Raw genomic sequence first — 24,130 nt, 5'->3', positions numbered from 1 at the left:
CCATCTAAAATGGCCTAGAGGGTGTTAGGTCTGATTTTACCACATCATACAACCAGTCTGTGTTCGTCTTACAGGACATTACAGGAAGTGAGCATCTAATAGTTCATGTGGCTCATAAAACCCACAAGCTATTAAGTCAACACACACTCCTGCTGTCTTTCAACATATACACTCGGCATAGATATTATCAAACACACAGACAGACACACACACACACACACACACACACACACACACACACACACACACACACCAAATAACACGCCCACACACACCTGCTGTAAACTGAAACAAGTACACACACACACACACACACACACACATACACACACTCCTGCTGGTTGTCATCTCAGTTCAGCAGCCATCGGCAATTCGAAAAAGGAAACTAGCAGACAGTCTATCTTCTTGCTGATGAAAAAGTTTTAATAGAATTTTTGAAATAATTATCAATAACTAAGTATTGTTAAAGCTTTTAGTGTGTACTAAGTTAATAAAACTCGAAGTACAGAGTAAATTCAGACAATTCCTATTCTTGTTTCAGTCCATCTGATTTCTAACATCAATGGTTTTTATGAATATCCAGTAAACAATGGTTGTACAAAGATGAATTAATGATGCGAGATGACCTGAAAGCATTGCCCATAAAGATATTTAATAAGTATTCACAGGTTCTTTCCCTCTCTTGACGGGTATTTGGATATTTCTTTGTCAAAAGAAAACTAACTTTTGCAGTCTTTTTAGTCAAGATAATATTATTCTAATGTTATTTTCTAGGCACATTCAACCTGTTCTCATTCCCAGAGCATCAAATACTGCCATTTTGCCAAAGCTTGCTGGCATCTGAAACATTCACACAAGGCCGCTTCAGTTTTAGGCACCAAAAAAATGGTTAGGCTTCGAAAACGATGACGGTTCCAGTACATTTCTTACAGAAGTAAAGTTACATAACGAATGCAAGTGAAATACGTTAGGTAGGTTTACTTTGTTTACTTTGTAATCAACACTGACTTTTGCTTTCATGCTGACATAAACGCTGGTTTCTCGAGTGAAACTCGATGTTTGATCCATCCACACACCCCAGCGTATATTTTTGCGCTGTAAAAACTATGTACAGTTGCACCACTGGTCGAAAAAAAAAAAGGAAAGAAAAGCATAGTTTAACTGTAATTATCTCAGTTAAAACCAGATGAGAGGAATAAACCAAGGTACAGATCTTCGTGTTGCAGTTTGACTTCTCAAAAACTGTAATATTTACATACAGCAATCCAAAAACGTATTTACATTTAGATTCAGTTTCACAAATTCTTTCTTGCGTTGGACCAGATAGCAGTTCGGAGCCCACGTTGCAGTTTGTCTTCGTGTTTTTCATACTTGTCTGTCTTACAAACACGCCCCCGCTTCCCCGTTAATAATCGGTTTCTGTCTCACACACACACACACACACAGTCACATATGTGCAGAGGATGGCTGAGGTGACTAAACAGAAAGCAGGCATCCCCCTCCTCCCACCCCCAACTGACCTCCTCCTGCATATTCACACACATATGGGCCCCCGTTCTTTTCTTTTTCTTCTCAAACCGCACCAGTCAGAGTCTCTTATACAGATCATCTGCATTTCTTACACATCAGCAATGTTTCTGCGACACAATCTGACCTGGTCACAGAGGAAGTGTTTTTTATGGTTACTGGAACACAGGCGGACCACGTGTGTGCGTGTGCGTGTGCATGTGTGCGTGTACACGTGTGTGTGTGTGTGTGTGTGTGTGTGTGTGTGTATTGGGATTGAGGAAGTTTATCAGCCCCTAAATCCTCCTTTTTTAATGATTATTGTCAACTTGTTGATAACTTCTAATCAACAGTAAGCATTGCAAGGATGCAAACATTTGCTGGTTTTTTATCAAGCAGGTTTCTCGTGTGCATGTCAACATATTTCAAGTGGCATTACTTAATTAAGACTTCATAGTTTGCAGCCCTGCTTGACGAGCTCTCCCTGCAGGTGTTTGGTGGGCGGAGTCGGGTCGTCGGGGAGATTGACCTCACCTGGTCAGACACTATTTATGCCATCAGGCATTGTCCTTCTGTTTTTTTTTTTTTTGTTTGTTTGTTTGTGTGGGGGTGGGGGGAGGTGTTCTTTGGTTTGGGTGCACTGTTTCTTTGCTGCCCCATGAAATTAACCCCAAAGCACATTTTGTACTCCTCAACGACCTTAAATTCTTTGTCCTCTTTAATCGTTTTCCTGGCAGAGTTTGTTGGGACATTATTTTTTGCTGAAGTCATCACAGGAAACAATATTATCTAAGTGTTTAATAACATAAGCTGTCCTGCACAAACAAATTAAAGGTTGAGCCGCAGTATTTCAGGGCAAACACCTGCTTCTGCCAAACAAAACTAAGAAAAACAAGAAAGAACTTTAATATCTGGGGAAAACAACAGCACCGCTTGTTTGCACGCTGCCGTGTTCAGACAAACTGCATAATGTCTTTCAGTTCTCTCTCGTGTTATCGGTCTAACAAACAGGAAGGCCAGTACCGCGTTCATAATGACGTACTTCCATTAGTACACTAACAAATAGTGCTCCTATGTCGGGACTCTTACTTGTGTAGTGCAAGAATTTTGACAGAGTAGTTGTTGTTTCAAATCGCACACTGTTCTGCACTGATCGGAAATAACCTCAGCACGTGAACACATCAGCTGCCAAAATACTTCACTATTTTACCCAGGAATTAAAGTTGTTTTTTTTTTTGTTTTTTTTGCCCTCTCTTTAACACACTCAATAAACACACTGACAACTTCTGTCCAGTTGGTAAAAAAAAAAAAGAAACACTTGTATGGTTGTTCAGCAACAAGCTTGCAGTTTCCTCAGACCCCTTCATTTGAAAATGCTTTACATCTGTGGCCCCGCCCCCTTCCTCTATGAAGCCAAGATGGCGACCACTTAGGGCGGAAAGTGTTCGTGTTTCACACCTCTTTTTTTTTTTTTTTTTTTTTTTTGGACCGTTCTGAGTGCGTCATCCTGGTACTTGTAGAGCACCGCATGGTTCTGATACTTGATCGTGAAATGCACTTACGCACTCAAAATAGTGAGTGTTGGCGCACAAAGTACGACATTTGGAGCGCGACACGGCTCTGCTGTTGGACCAAGACTGGACGCACTGGAGGAAGTGATGGAGAGGACGACGAAGCTCAAATCGAGACCATCCTGGAACTGTACGGACCTGCGTGTTCAGCACAGAACATAGCAATGGGCCTCATTCGCCAACCATTCTTTAGACCAAATGTCTTCTTACACCCGAGGACACCAGGACCCTTTTGTCCAACTGTTGCCGGGACGCCTCGAACTAAAAACAAAAGAGCGTTTATTTTTTTTTTTTGTCCTTTGCACTATGAATATTTAAATCATACAGGTTTAATAGATGTACAACTCTCTCTGAGCCTACTTTTAACAGCTACTTGTATGTGCATGACATCACCTCTAAGGAAACACTAAACAGGTGCTTACGTCAATCTGAACACGGCCTCATGTGCTCGACCAGGAAAGCGACACACAGTGCTTATTAATGCTGTGTGTGTGTGTGTGTGTGTGTGTGTAGGAGAGAGAGAGAGAGATCAAAGAGCAATAGCTGGCCTGCCCCCATCATCTACATCCCCCTTTTCTACTCTCTCTCTGTGGATCTGTCCGTCTCTCTCTTCAGCACCTGCCTATTAGAGGGCGGCAGGGTTAATAACATGTTGGTCCTGTGTGTGTGTGTGTGTGTGTGTGTGTGTGTGTGTGTGTGAGAGAGAGGGTGACTGGAAATGAGAAGCAACTTTCTGCGCCCCCTCCCCACGCACATTCGAGTGCTGACATGCGATGCAAAATAATTGTTTATTGCATTTTCTTCAGTTCGATGGTCACATGATGTCGTAATATTTAATTTGCAATGATGCGTTGTTGTGTTAAACATAGACGACACTAACACCCGACTCGCTGTACAAGTTACACAGCGATGAGCTGTAAATAAAGGCTTTAAAATTGAATGTCAGTGAAAATATTTATATCTTACAATTAATCTAGAGAAGGATAGGCATCACTTAAAAACAAACATGTCTTATTTGAGGTTTATTTCTTGGAAGTGTTTCAGGGGTCATAACCAGATTTTAAGAAAACACTGTGAATCTTTTGTTTATGATATTTTATTAAGAACAACTTTAAGAAAAAATATATTTGTGAACAAGGCCCATTGTTATTACAACTGTTTGTATTTGTCCCATTACTGGTTCAAAATGGCCGTTGGACTGTGTCATTAATGAGGTGCGGGTGAACTTGACTGGCTTCCACACAGCTCTGACCTCAAACCCCTACCGGCACCTTTTAAGGTCAGGAGACGCTCTTTAAACATAGATGCCAAGATCAAGTGTCCACATACTTCAATTCATTTCTGAGAAACAGAATAAGAAAGAAAAAAGTGGGAGGAGGAAGATGCAAAATGAAAGACATCGAGAGGGAGTGTTTGCACCTTTTTTTTTTGTGTGTAAAAAGAGAACCCGCGTATTAAAAGATAAAGGGGAGGTATAAAAGACAACAGACGTTTAATGTGTCATCCGAGTGGTTTTGTGTGTGAGTGCGGTGAAGAAGGGAGATAAGTGAACTGTGTCCTTTGAATCATTTACAAACTTCAAAGGCCGTCGCTCGTTAAAAGTGGACATGCAGCCCTCCATCCTCTGAAGAAGAAGAAGAACCACAGAGAGGAGGATGTGTGTGTGTGTGTGTGTGTGTGTGTGTGTGTGTGTGTGTGTGTCACACTGCCAGGAATAGAAAGACCAAGAAACACGCACACACTTTCTGCTCCTCCAGTTGTTTACTAGTTCCACTCGAAGGAACTCGACTCTTTTCTGACAGAAATCTAATTCATCGGCCGTTACAATCTCATCTAAAATGTTTTCCACGTAAGTTTGTTTTTTTTGTAAGTAAAAAAAAACTAAAAAAACTTTTTGAGCTGTAGATGTAAAGTGAAAGTGAATTTGACGTGCAAATAAATAGAGCTGCACTGAAGAAGTCAAATGTGTCGTAGTTTGAAAATCTCTCAACTGTGAGAACCGTTTTAAAACCACACTGTGCAGCTTTATGTCCAATAATATTGTAAAACTGAACATCGTGTCAAAATAGAAATGATACTGAACATTTGTATTGCATTAACAATTTACTCTGCCTATATACAACAACAGTCTGACTACACTCAGACATGCTGGACAATCAAAACCAGTTATAACTGGATCTTTGAGATTTTCTGTTTGACTGTTTCAGTGTAGTTCTTAACCGCACTGCTTTAATGCCTACTAATTCAGAGAGCGTTCCAGGTGCTCATCAAACAAACAGATTCAGATTAATTCTGTTAATTACCTGACAGACCTCTTAAAAAGGCATTTTTCAACTCTTTGTTAAACATTGTTGTGACACTTGTAAAACAGAAGCTGGCAGGAAGAAGAAGAAAAAAAAAAAAGAAGAGGACTGATGGTAATTTGTTGCAATGACAAAAAAAGTAATCTCTTATTATTACGTCTGTATGATTTAAATACAATAACGGGTCGGAAGATTTTAGAGCTGAAGAAGAGGAGCGGAAATAAGACAATCTGTGATTTTTGGGGAATAAACCATCAGAGTGGAGGTTAAATGTAGCTTTACAGGGACGTTTTGACGGATTAAAACATTATAGTTGTGACCGCTCTTCCACCGCTTGAAGGAAAACGTCAGAAAATATGTTTTGGTTTTATTACATACCTGAGGCTGTGTATAAGGAGGAAACCTTGTATATTTCACAAAGAAAGTTAAAAAAAATTGTAAGTCATGCTACGAGAATAAGACTTTCTCAAAATATTTCAACTATATTCCCAAAATTGTAGAGCAATTTGTTGCGCAAGAGACAGGAAAGTGTTTGTGAAACTAAAAGCTGTGATGAAATGAATCCAAAGTGACAGATGGGGTTTTGTTTTGCACTTTTAGTCACATCGGAGAAATTGAAGATTCATAATGTTAAATGTCATGATTTAAAACTCATTTTAAGAGATTGTTTTCAAAAAGAATTTTAAAAACTAAGAGGCCTGAAGAACATATGCGTGTTTTGTCTGTTACACTATATGTAAACAAGTATGTCTCGGAAAAGAACTTACCACACACACACACACACACACACACACACACACACACACATCAACACTAATTTGCTCTGGATTATATTTTATTTTTTATTTCTTTTCAATCTTTTCCATCTTCATCCTTCAGTTTCTATCATCATCCTCAGATTTATGGCATTAAAGTCAGCAGGAACACTCTTGTTACAGTATGCTGTCATTTCCACTCGTCACATGTGTTCTCGGTCCCAGTCTGTATTGTGTTATGTGTTGTGTGTTGTGTGTGTGTGTGTGTGTGTGTGTGTGTGTGTGTGTGTGTGTGGCTTCAGATGAGAAACACACTCATGACTTCCTCTTCATCACTAATCGCTCTCATCTGTTGATCTTCTTGATCTCCGCTCGGCTGTCTGATACACAGCAAAGCGCTGCCGCCCCCAGAGACGCTGAAAGAGCAGAAGAGGGTGTGTGTGTGTGTGTGTGTGTGTGTGTGTGTGTGCACTTGTTTGACTGTGTCTGCGAGGACCAATTTGAGGTGGTACAGACCTACAAAGGGCTGTTTGAGGGTTTAGACTTGGTTTTAAGGTCAGAATTAGGTTTAGGTGATCTGGAGGGGAGGGCGAGGGTGAGTCCCATTCAACTTGTCCCGTAAAATTCTTCGTCAATACATTTTTTTTTCCCCCATTTTGTTCCTTCTTATTCGTTTTCTGGCGGTTCATCTGAAAATAATCTCGTCGTTAATTAGAAAATAAGATTCAAAAAAGACATATTTTGGGAGGACTTGTCTGTTTGATTGACAGGCCTGCGGTGCAGTCAGGTTACGGCTGTCGGTGGGTGAGACGTAGTATCGCCGGGTTTCCAGTCAGACCCCACCCACCTCCAGCTCCTCCAAACATGGTCATTACCAAACCGGCAAGATGGCGACGGCCAAAATCCGAAGCCGAGGTTTCATAACGGCCGTTCACAAACCAACGGGGGTGACGTCACCGCTGGTTGATGCTTGGTCCTGACAGATAGTGGGTGATCTTGGTCTCTCACTGACACCACTATATGCATCTAAAAACATACAGTTTGTTTGGGAGACCGGACTACTGATGTGGTGGGTAAGACTGCTGGGAGAATTAATTCAGCGTTTCAACCCCATTAAATGCAAATCTTTTTTTTTTTTTTTTTTTTTTTTTTTTTTTAAATCAGTTAATTCACAAAAATTAAGTACCATCATTTTTGGATTATATTTATTATTTTTGGCCACACGGTAGTCATAATAAGGAATGAGTTTATGTGTTTAGTGTCGGTCGTGAAATTTAGTACGAAAGCACGAGGGAGCGGGAATACATTCAGTGACCGGAGGTCCTCAGAAGTATGACTGTGTGTTGAGAGTCTGTGGTTTCACGGAATCGGGCCGGACAGCGGGGGACCGAGGAGGGGCATAGTTTGTGGTCTTGAGCTGATGGTAAAAGTCTGTGTGTGTGAACGGGAGAAAAAAAAGATGGCTTCACGGAATCCGGCGGAGATCAGCTGTCCGGTAAAGTTGTTTTTTGTTTTTTTTTGGCTATTATTGGAACAAACAAGGAGGAGCGTCTCCAGTCCTCCCTGAAAAACTCGAACAGAAACGAAGCAGCTGCAGCCGCCGATGTTCCACCGGGACCGCGGCGATGCGTGTTGTTGTGATTAGTGATGTATTTCATATCATTTATCCACAGCTTATACAGCTGCGACAGAGTGGACGAGGGCGTGTAATGACTCCCGCTGGCGGACGGGGGAGACAAAAGTTCCGCGCCGCAGGTTGCCAATAAAGCGACAGACTCATCGTACCTTGTGTACAAATGTTTGAACGACAGCTCAACAACTGTGACGATGTTTTGGTTTTTTTTTTGCTGTCGACTGTTGTCCGCTGCATCGCGGGGAAACGTGTGTCATTCAAATTAAACACGCAGCATCAGGATTTCTGTGGCCTTCAACTTTTGAAATAGTCTTTTTGGCACGGCGACCCGCTCTCAGGGTCGTGACCCACGAGTTGAGAACCACAGCTCCAGATGCGCCGAACACAAAGAAAATGAGACGAAGTGAGCTATTTCGACTCTGATTCAGGTCAAAACTATCTGGACCAGAGATGGAAATGCATCTCTGCTAACAATTTAACCATCCACACACCATCGCCCCCGTCCCCCCCCCCCCCGTCCCCCCTGTCCTTTTTATTTCCTTCGCTTCGCTCTCCTCGGTGTGTCGTACAGCATGGGGGCGGGGGGGGTCGGTTGGTTGGTCGGCCGGTCGGGAAATCCCATAAAAAAAAATGTGTGTCAGCGACATGACAGAGTGAGACAGACTCTTCATCACTGCGTCTAGAGCTGCAGTGTGTACAGTATACAAACACATTTATAAACACACACACACACACACACACACACACACACACACACACACACACACACATAACCCCACGCAGAGCCGCGGGTCTTGACTCAACACCATAAAACCCACCGTTTCATCATGCTTGGCGTTAGCAACAGCAGTGAGGGAGCCTGACGTGGTGACATGATGTGTGACATCACACACAACACACACACTTTAAATTAGCAGACTGGCAGTGTGACTAAAAAATACTGCAGTGTGTGTGTGTGTGTGTGTGTATTTGAAGACATACATCTGAATTCTGTCTTCTCACTCACACACACACACACACACACACACACACACACACCTGCAGGGGGGCTATAAATGATGTCTGTAATTATGTACATACTCACACTGTACAGTTCAATTCTTTGAAAACAAGTTTGCTCACAACAAGACAAACACACACACACACACACGCGCACGCACGCACACACACACACACACACGCGCGCACGCACACACACACACACACACTCGGTGACATAGTAGCTGGGGGCCTGTCTGGACAGTTTAGTGGTCTCATTAGCAGCGGGAGGAATGCCAACAGATAATTAACCAGGAGAGATGAAGAGCGAGAGGGAGGGAGAGTGTCAGCAGTAAAACACAGAAGAGAGAGAGATGTTCGTTACGAGTTGGATGAAGTGAAAAGATGGTAAAACACCAGCCACAGAGGAAGGAAGCTGACTTTGTGTTTTTTTTTTTTTTTTTTTGGGGGGGGGGGGGTTTGTACCATCAGTCAAGACAATTAAGAGACTTTCACTACACGTCAAGTCATTCTGGCGCTGCAGTGACGCAGAAAACTATTTCTTCGCGTTTTGAAATGCTTGTCCTCGAGACGTCCGCCTGTCATTCGAACGCAAACGGAGGCGAGTGGAATCTGTCCTTCCGCTGATTCCTCGAAGTAATCCCCGCACGTCACCTTGCGCAGTTTTTTTCGGAACCACTTTCGAACCGAAAAACACCGCAGTCGAATACGATTTAGACGCCGTCCAGCCGTGAGTTTTGCAGATTGCAACCAACTGAGCGCCGCAAGAGTGAGAATCTGTGGTTGCCACAAAACTTTTGGAGAAAAAAAATAAATAACAACCCCGACGGGCCCTCTCTGGAGTCGGCGGTTTGGTTTTGTCCCTTCCGGGCTGCTGTAGGAAACATGGCGGGCTCCTTGGAAAGGGACCCGCTCCCTATGTGGATATTAAGGGCTCATTGTAAAGTAAAGAAAACCCAATGGTTCTTACTGATGAAAACATAGACGTGAATATTCCTTTACTGCCAAAAGATGGCCATAAATCCTACACACTGAACCCTTCAATTACATTTCTTTTTTTCTTTTTGTTTTTTCCTGTGAGGCCCTTTCATGCATTTCTTTGTCTTAATTTGGTTCTGAAAAACGTGTCATTTTTCAAAATTAAAAAAAAAAAGAAAAGAAGTCTCAAGCTGAAAACACACTGGCTCGGCAGCGCTTCCACATCGCGTGAACACGCATACGAACACGGGGTGATTTCACCGATTTCCAGAGCTGTGGCTCGCCAGGCAAATATCTCATTTTCCTTTTGGTGCTTTCGGCGCGAGACACCCGTTGTCAGGTCTCGTGCTCGCGCCGTCCAAACAGATCGCACGTGGGATTAATACACAGTTTTACATTGCAGGTAAACTTATTTCAAGGAAGGACTTTGATGCTTCGTTGACGTTACATATTTATTCTATGAAATGTGGCCAACGGTATTCCCCTTTGACTGTGGGACAACGACCGAGGAGTTCATTTGATGAATTCTGGTTGCGAGTGAAAAAAAAAAAATGTGTCCAGTATTAACATGGTGTTGTAAATTGTGCGCGTCGTATCTGTTAATTACATCATAATGCAACACTTTGTCTGTTACAATCAACAATGAAATACACTTTCGTTTCAAGTCATTATGGATGATCAGTGTCAGGCAGATGCTTTAATTTGATTTATTATGAACAGGTGATTAAAAAAAAAAAAAAAATTAAAAAGAAAATGATACGAGAGGCAGACAAAACAAACAAACAAACAAACAAAAAAAAAATCAAACGTAAACTAATCCAACCTCGGTATTCCTCGACTGTCAAAGTTCAAGTCTCCTACTACCAGTTTGGTTTGTGCCCACAAACTAAAATATGACATTCAAAGCAAAAGGTAGAACATGTGACGCCCCCCCCCCCCCCCCAACAGCCTGCAGGACTCGACGCTAACGGCGCCTGCCGTCTCATTATCTACGCCGAGTTCTTTAAAATGAAACAAAAACAGATGCTCATTTAAGTTTGGCAGCGGACAAAGAAGCTCAGGCCAAATCTGAAAACAACAACAACAACAACAAAAAAGACAGTAAAAGCAGCTCGAGAGCGTTGTACCGATGAGGGGAAATCAACACCTGCTATTGAAAACACATGGGGAGTTTTGTTTTTTTTCCTCCCATGACCTCCCCACCTTCCCCCCCCACCTCCCTAAACAAAACGCTTCAGCTTCATAAACGGCTCTATCGGATGTGCAAATATGATGCGTCTGCATCTGTCTTGAAGCTTGAACACAAAAGTCATGTTTAGTTTATTCATTTCACCCACTGAAGCGCACCGAGCCATTAATTAAATCAACGCGAAGTAACGCCCAAGTTATTTCAAACTGGAAAAATGAAGCTTTAAGGGTTATTAACAAGCTGGAATTTCTCTTAAAGGGTGACGGTGAAAAATGAAAGTAAACAAGAAAACTGGATTACGTTGTTTTCGCGTTAAAGCTGTAGTTTGATGGTGATTCAGTAAAAGTACCGGGCGATGACACTTTGGGAATTTTGGTCTGCTTGTTAGGTGGCTCAAACTTAAACAGTGGTATCAGAGTGCGTCAGTAACCGCCGTTTGTCCTCTTCTTGCTTAATTCGTGGACAGCGGGTGGTTTTCTAGGTTGTGATACAAACTCGGAGTGACTTCCTGTACGGTGACGCTTTTTTTTTTTTTTTTTTGCAAGGACATGGAGGTTTCGATCAACGCGTGGAACGTCGTGACGAAGGCAACTTCAGCAGAACCGCGCACGGCGCTCCCCAAAACCGCAAACAAGCCCGTCGGCGCAGATGTGGACGAAAAAAAAAATGTACGCAAGGATGAAAAACAAAACGAATCCTTTCCTCTCCTCCTGTTTGTGAGGAAGAGGAGGAGGAGATGATGCTGATGATGCTGATGATGATGATGATGATAGGCAGACAAATAGAAAGGGAGAGATCCTTCGTTCACCTAAAGAAAAGTCTCTTGTTTTCACCTCTGTGTCCGATAATCAAGAAGAAGAAGAAGGAAAAAAAAAAAAAAAAAAAAAAAGAGTAGTCATGGTAACGGCATAGAAAGAGACAACAAGATGGAAAACAGAGGTTTGTTTAATACGTCCTTCGCATCCGCTGTTCATTTTTGCCGTCAGGATTTCTGATCTCCTTCTCGTAAAAGAGTCTCGTTGAGTTCAAAGTTTCCACCGTGAAGCGCTACCGTTGTTGTTTCTGGGGTCACCCGCTCGCCCGGTGAATTTTCACGGTGACGGTGAGATGTGTGTGTGTGTGAGGGTGGGGGTGTGTGTGTGTGTGGGGGGGGGAAGGGGTGTGTGGCCTCAGTCAGTGGGGACGGGGATGACGCAGATGTACAGGAAGTTGTCGGGGTGGCTGAGGTGTTCGCTGAGCCACTGCAGAGGAGTCTCCAGCATCGGTTCGATGCCGTGGATCACCACCTGGTAGCGCTTCTGCTCTCCTGGATGGAGACAAAAGGACGGTTAGTTCACAGCATCATTAAAAAAAAAAAAAAAAGAGACGTTAATTGCTTTTACATTTTACAGATTAGTACGATACAAATGTAATGTACTTTTTTTTGTTTTTTGTTGAACCGATCCTAAAAAGGAGTAGGATTTTTTTTTTTAACTGCTTTAGGTATTTACTTTATTAATCCCCGAGGGGAAATATATATTTTTTTAATTAATTTTTTTACTGTGTGTCTGAAGTTACCGAAGAGGAGATTTAAAGCTTAGAACAGCATGTGTCAAAGAATGTCACATTTTCTCAAATTTATCAGAAGAGTCACAAAGTATAAATCTTAGTTTCCCTATTTTCATGTGCAATATAAGCGGGAGGCTTCGGGTTTGTCCCGAAAACCATCGATTGTTCGCAGCATCTTTTAAACCATTTTCAAGGCCCACTATAAACAAAAGTGCTGTGTCATTGTTTTTTTTCTTCATCTTTTTCATTAATCTCACTATTTTTATTATATGTTTCTCTTTTAACATAAAACAGACAAATGAAGAGCAAAAAAAAATAAATAAAAAAGATGATAGGAACGGCGGAGAAAATAAGAGTTGAGGAATGATAACAAAAGGAGGGAGGTGTAGAAACATGACGACGGGTAAAGGAATGAGTGGCGGAGAGGAGAGGAGGAAGTGGGTAAATTGAAAAGCAGCGGGGCGAAGAAAATAAAAAACAAAGAGGGAGGTGGACAGGAGAGAGAGAGAGGGGGGAGAGAGCAAGCATGTGAAGCAATAAAAAAAATAAAATTAAAAAAAAAGACAGAAAATAGGTTGAAAGTCTACATGGAGGAGAAAAAAAAGTTAGAAAAAGATTAAAAGACCGAGGAAGCAATGGTGCAGATAAAAGAGGAAAAGACATGATGACATGAGGTGAGAGAGAGACCACATCACACGCTACAGTGTACCACTGGTGTGGTGGATGAGAGAGAGAGAAAGAGAGAAAGTATGAGTGTGTGTGTGTGTGTGTGTGTGTGTGTGTGTGTGTTCAGTTATGAAGCAGAGCAAAGTGACAGTTAGTTTGTTGTTTTGTTCATCGATTATTAAACTTTCACTCTGACGGTGTGTGGTGTGTTTGTTTCCTGGTTATGATGGCCTCTCGCCCCTGACTCCGCCCATCAGCGGAAGGCCGCGACCGAAGGAAAACGAAAAACGTTCGTTGGCAGCAAACGACTTTCTCGAACCCCCGAGGTCGTTTAATTCGCAGCGAGGAGATTTTCTGCTGATTTAGTTACATTCAGGGAACCTGAAAATGTTGAGCTGCCAACAGGGGTGTGTGTGTGTGTGTGTGTGTGTGTGTGGGGGGGGGGGGGGGGGAGTCAACGTTTGATCATTTCATGGGTGCCGCAGTTGTATGATTTCACATGACGATGAATGTGAAGACGCGTTACAAATGTGGTGTGAAGTCTACAAAATGTGAACAGGAAGAGGCCAATAAACGACATTACGCATTATGAGAAATGTAGTTTCTGTTGTTTTTGAGCTCGACTCGTGAGGTGCAACTTCGCAGACTTCTAATTCTTTTAACTTTATGCAAGTAAAGCGTTTAATCAGCGAGGTACCCTATTAATGGCATTTGGAAAAATTTTTTTTAATTAAAAAGCATCAAATGGAGCAAAATATGAGTCTGGATCGGGTACAACCCAACTATATTTCTACATAATTATTTAAATAGTGGATGGGTGTACACGCACAATAACTAACAGCTGCGGTCATGATAATTTCAAGCCTTAAAAATCAAATTTAAAGGAGAGGAAAGTTTGAAAAACAATGTGGCATGCATGTAAGTTATTAACATTTCCTACCCTTGAGCTTTAGCTGTTAATCCCCACTTATGGAGACTGTTTGGTTGAAATACTTAAAATGAGCATCTTAAGAAGCAATTGAAGGCACATTTTGTTTGTCTCTTTTGTTTAAATTTTTTAATTTTTTTTATAAAGGTTCAGTTGAGGTCAGGTGGTTGACGGCCTGTTAAAAAAGAAAAGAAAAGAAAAGAAAAAGTAACTCAAGTGATCAGCTTACAGTTTGACTCTGGTTTCAGCAGAAACTAGTCACACAAAGATGCTCAACATTTCACAGGCCAAAAGGTAATTTGACATCAGGTCTCGGCTGATTCATGTTTCAAAATAAATATTTTGGTAGTGAGCGAGCGGGGAAAGGTGACAAATCTTTTGATTGGCTCTAAAAACAGAAACTATGCGCACCAACATAAAAACAGTCTCTTGCAGCTGTCTTCAGCTTGGCTCTTCTTACAGGAAGAAATTACAACATTAGTTTGAAGTTTAAATTCAAAATACACATTTTCACCTTTTAAGTAATTGCTAATAAATATTTTATAATTCCGTGAGTGGCATTTCAGCATCTGGATAATTGTGCCACCTTTAAAAAAAAAAAACCCCAAAAAAACACGTTGCCGTCTGCATGTGCGTGAGAAAAAGGCAGACAGCGGGCCTTTTCCCGTCAAACACTTGACCTCAACACACACACACACAATCACACACACACACACACACACACACACACACACACACACACACACACACACACCGCACTTTCACCCACCGGTTAAGTGACATTTTGGTTCCACGTAATATCAGGAGGACGGTTGAAGTAGAAGCGGTAACTGACTGTCTGAGAAGCGGCTCCACCCAACACCTGCTGACTGGCTTGAGAGCACAAATGTCAAGGAGACAAAGCAGGTTCTCAGTTCAGTCTTTCTGCAGAAAAATTACATCTGTGCACATCTGGGCCAGAGAGGGGGGCTGCCTCTACTGGCGGAAATTGGAATTCAATCGATGAAATAGGCTACTTTACCAGCTCGAACTGTTTTTGTTTTTTTTTCTTTCTTTTTCAAACTTAATTTCAGCAAAGTTGTGACAGTACAGATAGCGGCTGCAAGACTCAAGGAGAGGCACGGATGTTAAAAAGAAAACCACCTTTATTAACATGTAGTTTGGTGCATGCGAGCAGCGGGTTTGATAGAGGACAGACTTCTCATGCTGTATTAAAACACGAACCCTTGTTGGTAATTTTTTTTTTTTTTTTTTTTTTTTTGCAGCTCAGGAGAATTTCCAGGTCTCGAGAATAAAGTGCAAACCATGCAGACGAGTGAGGAAGAAAAAGAAGAAACAAAAGAGATCGGGGCAAAACTCAAATGACAAATTTAACAATGACAAAATATTTGATCATTTTATATTATTTATATATATTTTTATTTCAGGATTTTGACTTTATTAGATAGGAGCAGCAGACATTTAACACCAACAGAAAGTGTTGTATTTTTTTTTTAAAAACTAAAATTCATCACTTTCTCTTGATTCATTTATTTAAAAAAAAAAAAATGTAGAAAAAAGCCCCAAAACTGCTTAAACAGTTAAAAAGTTTGAGGAGTCACATCGGCGTGCTTGTTTGCAGCACCGGCTGCACTAAAACCACCGAGCCACAACCTTGAAGAAAGAAAAAAAAACCAGCTTAAATTAAAGCTATCGCTGTACTGACTCGATTTCCTCCTTCCTGAGGAGAGTCAGGTTTCTGTCATCGGTTCTGCAACCTTATAAAAATATCTAAAGTGAGGCTGATCGGAGACAGAGGCTAGAAAATGCATATTCTGAACATAAATATTGCTGGCAATGGAGCTCAAGTGGGGAAAAAACTGAAGACAAGCACTGAAAATAAATGAGATATAAGCACTGAAAGTAAACAAGAGTCAGTGTGTAGGATGCATATGAGCTGAAGTGTACTGAAGAAAAGTTGGACTTGCAATTATAGTATTATGAAAAGCGCTGACTACTGAGTGGACTGAAAGACACTAAAAATACTTTTTGGCATATGTTGAAGTGTTGTGTTAGCTATATGAAATTAGTCAATTTGTACCAGAGTTGCAGCTGCAGCTTCTGCTAATAATCAGTGTCATCGTTAATTTCACTTTTTTTCCCCAACACATTTAGATAATTTTGTTTTTATATGTTGTATTCAAATTAAAGGTATTGTTAAAATACCCAAAACTAGGCATATATTGTGCCGATAAGGAACTTTTTAATCATTTTTTTAGGGGGGGATGATACATAATTGGCAGTATTTAATTTTCTCCCCCATCAGTGGGAGCATACCGTGAGCTTTTAGAAACGTGTTTTCACTCTTTACAGCATCCTTTGGCAGCAGGGGAAAAAAAACCGACATTTTGAATTAATAAAATATTGAATCCTGGTTTGAAAAATGTCCCAAAATGTTGCATTAAAGAAAATCGAAGGTATTAACTTCCAACAAATTCCCATCCCTTGCTCATTTTATTGTCACAGGGTGACTACGACAAGCTGCTTCAAAAACAAAAAGGCTGACGATGAATTCAATTCAAAATGTGCATCTCGTTTCAAGAGCACAGAAAGTAAAAGGTGTGATTTGATTTTTATGTCGTGGCAAAGGTGAGAAGAACACTTTCTCTAGTTCGCACACATACAGCACTTTTCTTGGGGGTGGGGCGGTTGTTCATACCCACCTCTAACCTTTAGCCCATGCCTGGCAACAGACAGGCAGATGTGGGCGGAGTCGGTGTATTGTCAGTCTCGCTATGAGAAAACGGGGAAATTTCACAATGGACACAATGCACACACTTACACCTCTCACTGGAATACGTATTACTGTAGATCACAACATGACCCACGTGCAACAATGAATTACTGATAAGGTCAGTCGGGGTTGTATCTCTGCGTGGTGCATTGCACTTTGGTCTCCATCATCAGCGTGTAATAAACACATTGTTAACATCTGCAACATCAGAGCAGCTGACATTTGTTAAGGCACAAATTTGAGACAGTGGATCATTTTTTTTTTCTTCCCTCCCACAGAAACAAAGTACTTTCGTGTTAAGAGAAGGAAATAAGAGTTGCTGCTCCTCCGCTGCGACGTTAATGAATTTCTACCTACCATCAAACCACTTAGTTGGCTGGCGCGTAATTCGTACATTTCTGACTTGACCTCAAGGTAATAAAAAACAACCGAAATGTGTCCAAGGTACTTTGAACTCCGGGAGGTGCGATAAAGTGCCTTTGGCAACTAAGAACTTTTGTCATAAGGCTTTTTCTTAACTGATGTTATTAGTTGGGATTATTTAAATTATATTATCTTGCTTAAATCTTCAGGTCTGGATTCGATTTACTTTTACCGTCTGTTTTTATTGCAAAGCACTTTATAACGTTGTTTTGGAAAGGTGCTACATCGATAAAGCTGTTATTATCGTTATTATTAAAAGTGTTTCCAGTAAGTGCATAAAATTCAAATCAGTAATTTAAACTCTTAACAAGTGACCTGCAAGAATGGTATGATCCTACTTGCGCATCAGGTTCAGTTTACTTGTCACAAGGAGGACTCAACCTTCATGACATCATCTGCCTTGCCAACTGCTCAGTCTTTTATGAGGTTATTTCTGCCTTGGAGACTTAACATTACCTCAAGTTTGACAAAAACACCTAATATAAACTCAGAACTTCATGGATGTGCAACATTAGATTACTGGACAACTATATAATTAAATACTACTGTGAGTGAAACAACAGTTGTTCGCTTCTCAGTGAATCTGCTAATAAAATCTCAATTTCAGAATTTATTACGTTGAGATTTTTGGTTCCCCTTTGTCGAATTTGCAGTTTTTTTTTTTGTGGTTTATTGAACTCATTTTATTCACAATTAATATCTGAGACCGCAGACCTCTGCCAAGGCCAAAACTCCACTCTTCTATTATATGCAAATCTGTGACTACAACCACTACATTGATATATCTAGAGCTGAAGCTTCACAAATGAAGCCGTTGCACCGTCTCCAGCTCCCCCCTCGTACTCTGTAGTGACTGCTTCCTGTATTAAGTTTAAGCAAGAGCAAGAGTGTTTCCGAGAGGGTTACTGGAATTGTGTTATGGAGTTAAGTGCATTTTTAGAATCGAATGGATTTTACGATGTAGTAGTGGGCCAATCTCACAGTGTTAACGAAAGGGAAAAATGATTATTAAATCCACTCTGTAGTTCTTATCCGCTCCAAAATAACATGCATAACAATAACTTCCTTGGCGGAAGTAATAATATGCATTTGCATTGCATTGCATTTACGACAGCGATCTGAACAAAGCAAACGCAATCCTTAAAGTTGAGAGGAAACGAGCTGCGAGCCAGCAGTCTGGCGATAACAAAAAAGAACACAAAGCTTTTTTATGCTCTTACAGGTAAAGAAAAAAAAACCCCGCGATTACAGCAAATTTGGATTTGATTTCCCCTCAGGCCTTTTTCAAAAATACACGTACAACAAGATGTGTCACTCTAATTATTGCAGAATATTATAGAGGAATACAGAGGGAGATAAGTGAATCACTAAATTGTGACGGCTTTGATCAGTAACTGCAGGGGCAACTGTTGCTGAGGCCAAAAAAAAAAAAAAAAGGTTCAGAAAAAGTTCAGGCAAACGATTCCATCATAAGCTTTGCAAGGATGAATTGACTGCTTATGTATTAAATAATCAATTTGTTTCAAGGCATAAATCCTCTGATGTTTTCAGATCAGCCTCACTACTAATACTTACCTTTCGTGCGTCATTGTGAAACTCTTTTATCGTCCAAATTTATGACTCTGCAGACGGCAGTATCATCTTTAATTTACAAGTAAATTCCTGGTATGATTGGTCTCTTTGCTGATTATGTCCACTACTTTCTTCTTTCGTAAAATTAAGTGCTCATAAAACTTCAATCGAGAAAAGAAACGTGATTTAAAAATACAGGAACCGCTAACTCAGGCCTTCTTTACAAAACCAAACCACATTACACTAAAGCTTTAATAGTGTGGACGCTTTTAAACCTGCCATTACATTGTGCAATATTTTCAATGGGCTTCCTCCAAACCATAAACAAATTATTAAAGTAGCAACAATTGTATAAAAGTGGACCGAATTGTCCGCTGACACGCACACACAGGCACGCACGCACGCACGCGCGCACACACACACACACACACACACACACACACACACACACACACACACCCTGTGGTTGAGTGGTGCACGACTGCTGGCCAAGACGGCATGTTTTGTCAGCCGAGCGCAGCCAAACACTATTTAGAAAGACCGCAAGGCCGCGCTTCTCCTCGCAAGCCTGAGAGCATGACTGGCAGCTGGTCAGACGGGACGGCTGACTGAGCGAACCACCGACTCGACTGCCGGATACGAATGACGGCGTTTTTCTTACTCAGAAAGTCCAACTGGCAAGCAGCACTGCAAGAGAGAAACTGACTGCTGGGCGGTAACAAGCGCAGATTATTTTCATTATTAACGCAGCTATTTAGTGTTTCTTTCAATATGTCTACTTGTCATTTCGTCTACTACCACAAAGTAATGGGCGGGGAGGGGGTGGGGGGAGAAAGTGCCTATTCCAATTTCTTTTTCTTGTTTTGTTCATTTGAACCATCCCAAAACAACCAAAAGGATTTGAGCGGCGAGAAATGAGCTGATTTTAGGCCTGATTAAAAGAAGAATGAATAACGGGTGCTAAATTTACGGTCGGTCAAACAATCAGTAACGATAGAAAGTATTGAGCATACAAAATATAAAGTCGTCTCAGACCAAAGCTTCATTTTGGGCTATATTAGTAAGGCTGACTTGACTTTTGAAATGGCGGTATGATTAGATAAATTACCAGTAAATTATCATTACTACCAATATTACAGGGTAGTAACATTTAACATCACTGATCTCAACTAGAAATGACTCTGAACGGTGCCACGGTGTTTATGAGGGCGTGTTTTCCACACCTGATATTTTCACAATCTTTGCCCGAGAAGCTCCTTCAGCTAAAAAAAAAAAAAAAAAAAAAAAAAAAGTGCCTTTTTACTGTAAAGTTGAACAGAAACAATTTAGAAACAGGAGAAAAAGATCTCGGATGACCACATTTCTATCAACAATAGACGAGAGTCATCACGCAGGTTTTTTTTTTTTTTTTTTTTAAACCATTCTGAATTCCCCTGTCTGCTGCACATCTCAAACGCCCACGCACACGAACCATAAACCCACGATCTGCTTTTATCAAAACAGCCACTGAAACCTACCGCCCCCCCCCGCCCCCGCCCCGCCCCATCCCCCCTCCTCCTCCCCCTCCCCCTCCCCCTCCGAAGTGAGCCAAACTGTTTGATAGACTGTTTTGCTCCTGGATTCAGCGTGGTACAGCAGAAGCCTGCCAACGAGCGAGTTGGGCTGTACCACAGATGTGACGGAGGCGGGGGTTGAACGTGGGGGAGGGGGAGGGGCAAGGGGGAGGGGAAAAGGGCGGGGCCTGCGGGTGAGGTATCACTCTGTGGATTTGTCACTGAAATGGGGAGGGAGGGGTCGAGGGTGGGGTTTCGGGGGGGCGGAGGGATGGCGGGTGGGCGGGCGGGTTTATGATTGCTGAGGTGGGGGGTTTCCTCCGATTATTCAGTGACAATAATCAATGCAGGGTTTTTTTTGTTTTTTTTTTTACACAATTGGATGAAAAACCTCGAGGAGTAAAACAAAGAAAGCTTACGAGAACTGTCAGTCAATAAACGTGTGTCATGTGTGGGCAGCTTCGCCCTTTAGGGCTGTGATTTCTGCAGCAGAACCGAAGCCAGACTGCTGACGAAAAAAACAGAAGAAGCTTGCTCAGCAGCACACCTGGTGCAAAAAAAAAAAAAAAATGATGCATGAGACAGCTCCAAATCACGTCAGAGTTGACCGCTGCTTACAGGAACATGTTGTTTTGGGTTTGTTTTTCCAGTAGCGTGGGGAGGAGGGGTGGACGGCAGACTCACGGCAACATAGACCTTTTAGGACATTGCTTGAGTATGATTTGGGAATCCCCCTCTTTGTCTTTTTTTTTTTTTTTTTTGTCTTCATTCGATCCACCTCCATTTGTTTGCTATGGCTGTTTTTCGGGTCCCACAGGGGTCATCACCAAAATCCTCTCTCAGACATAACAGAGGGGGAGTTTGTTTGAAAAACCCTTGTTATTTGATGTTTGAAACATCACAGGGAACACCAGATTTTCTTTTTTGTTATATTTTAGGGTCCCGGCAGAAAAAAAAAAAAAAAAAAGAAAGAAAAAGTCTCTGAACTTTTGAACAATACTACCAGCAAAAACCAAAACCACCTCCACACACCCCCGGCCAGCCCCCCGAACACACGTCCCCCCGGTCTCTCTAATCCAAACACGCCGCCATGATCCCTGGCTATCACCCAACTCATCTACCAGCCGAGGAAGAGGCGGAAACCAAACAAACGACGGGAGACAAAAGGGCCACTTTCACCTTGATCAACCAGGCAGGCTGGCGGACTCTTCGGGGAGGGAGGAGAGCAAAGAAAAGCGGAGGTTTAACGTCAAAGACATGAAAGACATCTACAGCAGACAGGGAAGATGTTGAAGACTACACCTGAGACGGAGATAAAGGATCAAAGAGAGAGGAAGGAGAAGAAAAAGAAAGGAGTTTTAGACCAGAAAAACTAGAGAGACGGAAAGAAAAAGAGGAAGAGAGGGTGAAGAAGATATCTGTCTCCACCGATCGGTCGCAAATCTTCAGCAAACCTCAAAATCTTGCAATACGTACACAGCAGATGAAATTCATTTATAACAGCTGGGATTAAAGGGATTAGTGTCCGTAAAACCATCAATGACTAAATGTTTGTGAGGATTCTCAGTCATCCAACTTTTTTACCTCTGACAGTTACACTGTCGAAATGAAAGTGTCCTCGAGCTTCTCATGTTTAGTAACGTTTATCCCCGGAGCTGAGCTCCACCAAACAAAGCTAAGTAAGCTCCTTTCTTTTTTTTTTTTTTGTGAACAATAACAAATTGATACTCAACAAACAAATACTCGACCAGTATTTCACAAACTACTGGTAGCTCGCGAGCTCGTGTTATCCAAAAGCAACTGGAACTTTTTTTTTTTTTGAGTTTCTTGAAGATGTTTCAACTCTCATCAGAAAAAGGTTTTTTTCTGTTCGGTGAAACGTCTTCAAGTCCAAGACGTAGACCATGACTCCTTCAATAACATCTTGCAGAGATGTCAAACGATGGCTGGATTTAAAGCCGTCGGAAGCCAAAAACAAACAGTGGCACAGGCAGGTTTTAAAATGTTCGAATTAAAGGCTGCGCAACTATAACAGAGTGCAGTAAAAACAATTGATTATTACTTCCTGCTTGGTAAAAGAGTTTTTTTTTTTTTTTTTTTACAAATAACACTTTACACCATTTCAAACACATTAATTTCTTGTACGAGCTGCAAAAAAAAAAAAAATTATATTCTGTATTATGTTAGCAGTGTCCCAATTCCCTACAATGCTCTTGACACTCGGCGGCTTTCCCTGACCTGAACTCATTTCACCGTGGGAGCATCGTGTTTCCCTCTCGGCGCCAAAAACAGACCAAAACTACGCCGTTGAAACGATTTGGGACATCGCGTAGGACTCCGAATTCCCTGCAAAGCTTTTTTTTTTTTTTTTTAATGAAAGTGAACGTGAGAACGTGAACAATCAGGAGGAGGATGGAGTCAGAACAAGAGTGAATGTGAGACAGACAGACAGACAGACAGACAGGTAGGCAGGCAGACAGACAGACAGATGGAGGAGGAGGAGGAGGGGGAGCGAGGGGGTGTTAATGACTCTGTCTCCTCCATGCAGGTGAGTCTCCTGCGGGTCCCCTCTGTCCCAACACACTATTGTCTCCTTATCTACTTCCTCTTTCCTCCTCTGCAGACGCTGCCTGTTTAGACTGCGGCTTGCCCTTTCTCCCTCGCCCTTTCTCCCTCGCCCTCTCATCTCTTCTTTCATTGCGGCAGCAGCTGCAAGTCGACCGTGTGCCACCAAAACCTGCAGTCAAATTGTGCACTGGAACAATCGGCCTACTGTCTCTGTACGCACACGCTAACCGTTAATCTATTATTTTTAACCAATATTTTTGCGGCGCACAGACGAGCGTTGTTCTCCGTCGGGGGGTGGGGTCGGGAGGGGTTTCCAACCTGCCGCTTGCAAACTACCAGAAGAGCCCACGACCTGGTTCTGATTACATCACCGATGGTTCGAACAACACGCAGTGTTTCCCATTCATAAACACCCCCCCCCTTAATTAAAAATAAATAAATGCACAGATTTTCAGGTGTTGCCGTACAAAGTGTATGCGAAGAGTATCAATTTGATACTGTTGCCATAAAAGAAGCTTATTCAGCTGGTTTGGTGGAGCGCAGCCGTGTGAATAAATGTTCCTAAACACGAGTAGCTCGCTTTTGTAAAGCACGTTGATATCAGATATTTTTGAAGAGTCCCATTTTAAACATTGTTTATTCTTGATTGTCCTGAAAAATCTCATTTATTATTCCCTCACAGTCCCTTTTTCTGAAGAAAGAAATAATTACGTTGCACTGATTCTTTAAATGTTGGATTTAATCCTCAACTTGTCGAATATGAACATTGCTAGTTGTCTGCTGTTGCATTGATTAGTTCATTGTGTGACTTTTTGTCCTCAACTTTGATTACATTAATGGCTATTTTATATCAGTTTATGTATATTGTTTATATTGGCAGTCAGTTGTCAGGGCCTACAGATTCTAAATCTCGAGTCACTTTATAATTAGTTTTATTTATCTGTGCTTGTGCAGTTTGTATAAGTATAAACAAATAAGACAATTAAGAACATACATGATAATAATAATAATAATAATAAAATGGAGAATTTCTGCTGATTGATCTGCGTTTCTGTTTATCCTTAAACTCTGAAAACACACTTTTGTATTCAGGAATGTCTTTTTTAGAATTTCAGAAAGGCATGAAAGTGGTACGAACTGGAAGATTGACAAAAATTCATTACAA

General features: G+C 41.5%; 1 protein-coding gene across 2 annotated transcripts in view; it reads right to left on the bottom strand.

The window, feature by feature from the left end:
- Positions 1 to 10,179: 10,179 nt before the first annotated feature.
- Positions 10,180 to 24,130, bottom strand: part of atg5 (ATG5 autophagy related 5 homolog (S. cerevisiae)) — a 30,261-nt gene continuing 16,310 nt past the window's right edge. The window contains exon 8 of one of the 2 annotated variants that reach the window (XM_069174927.1): positions 10,180 to 12,240. In XM_069174927.1, the coding sequence (XP_069031028.1) occupies positions 12,104 to 12,240 (137 nt within the window). In that variant the 3' untranslated portion in view covers positions 10,180 to 12,103. Of the gene's footprint in view, positions 12,241 to 21,453; positions 21,700 to 24,130 lie in introns of those variants that run through there. The other variant, XM_069174928.1, reaches the window with a different exon arrangement.

Source organism: Embiotoca jacksoni, unplaced genomic scaffold, assembly GCF_022577435.1.
Source record: "Embiotoca jacksoni isolate LCO1_2020_lvr unplaced genomic scaffold, fEmbJac1.0.p SCAF_63, whole genome shotgun sequence".
Taxonomy (NCBI): domain Eukaryota; kingdom Metazoa; phylum Chordata; class Actinopteri; family Embiotocidae; genus Embiotoca; species Embiotoca jacksoni.
This window is presented reverse-complemented; position numbering and strand designations above follow the sequence as displayed.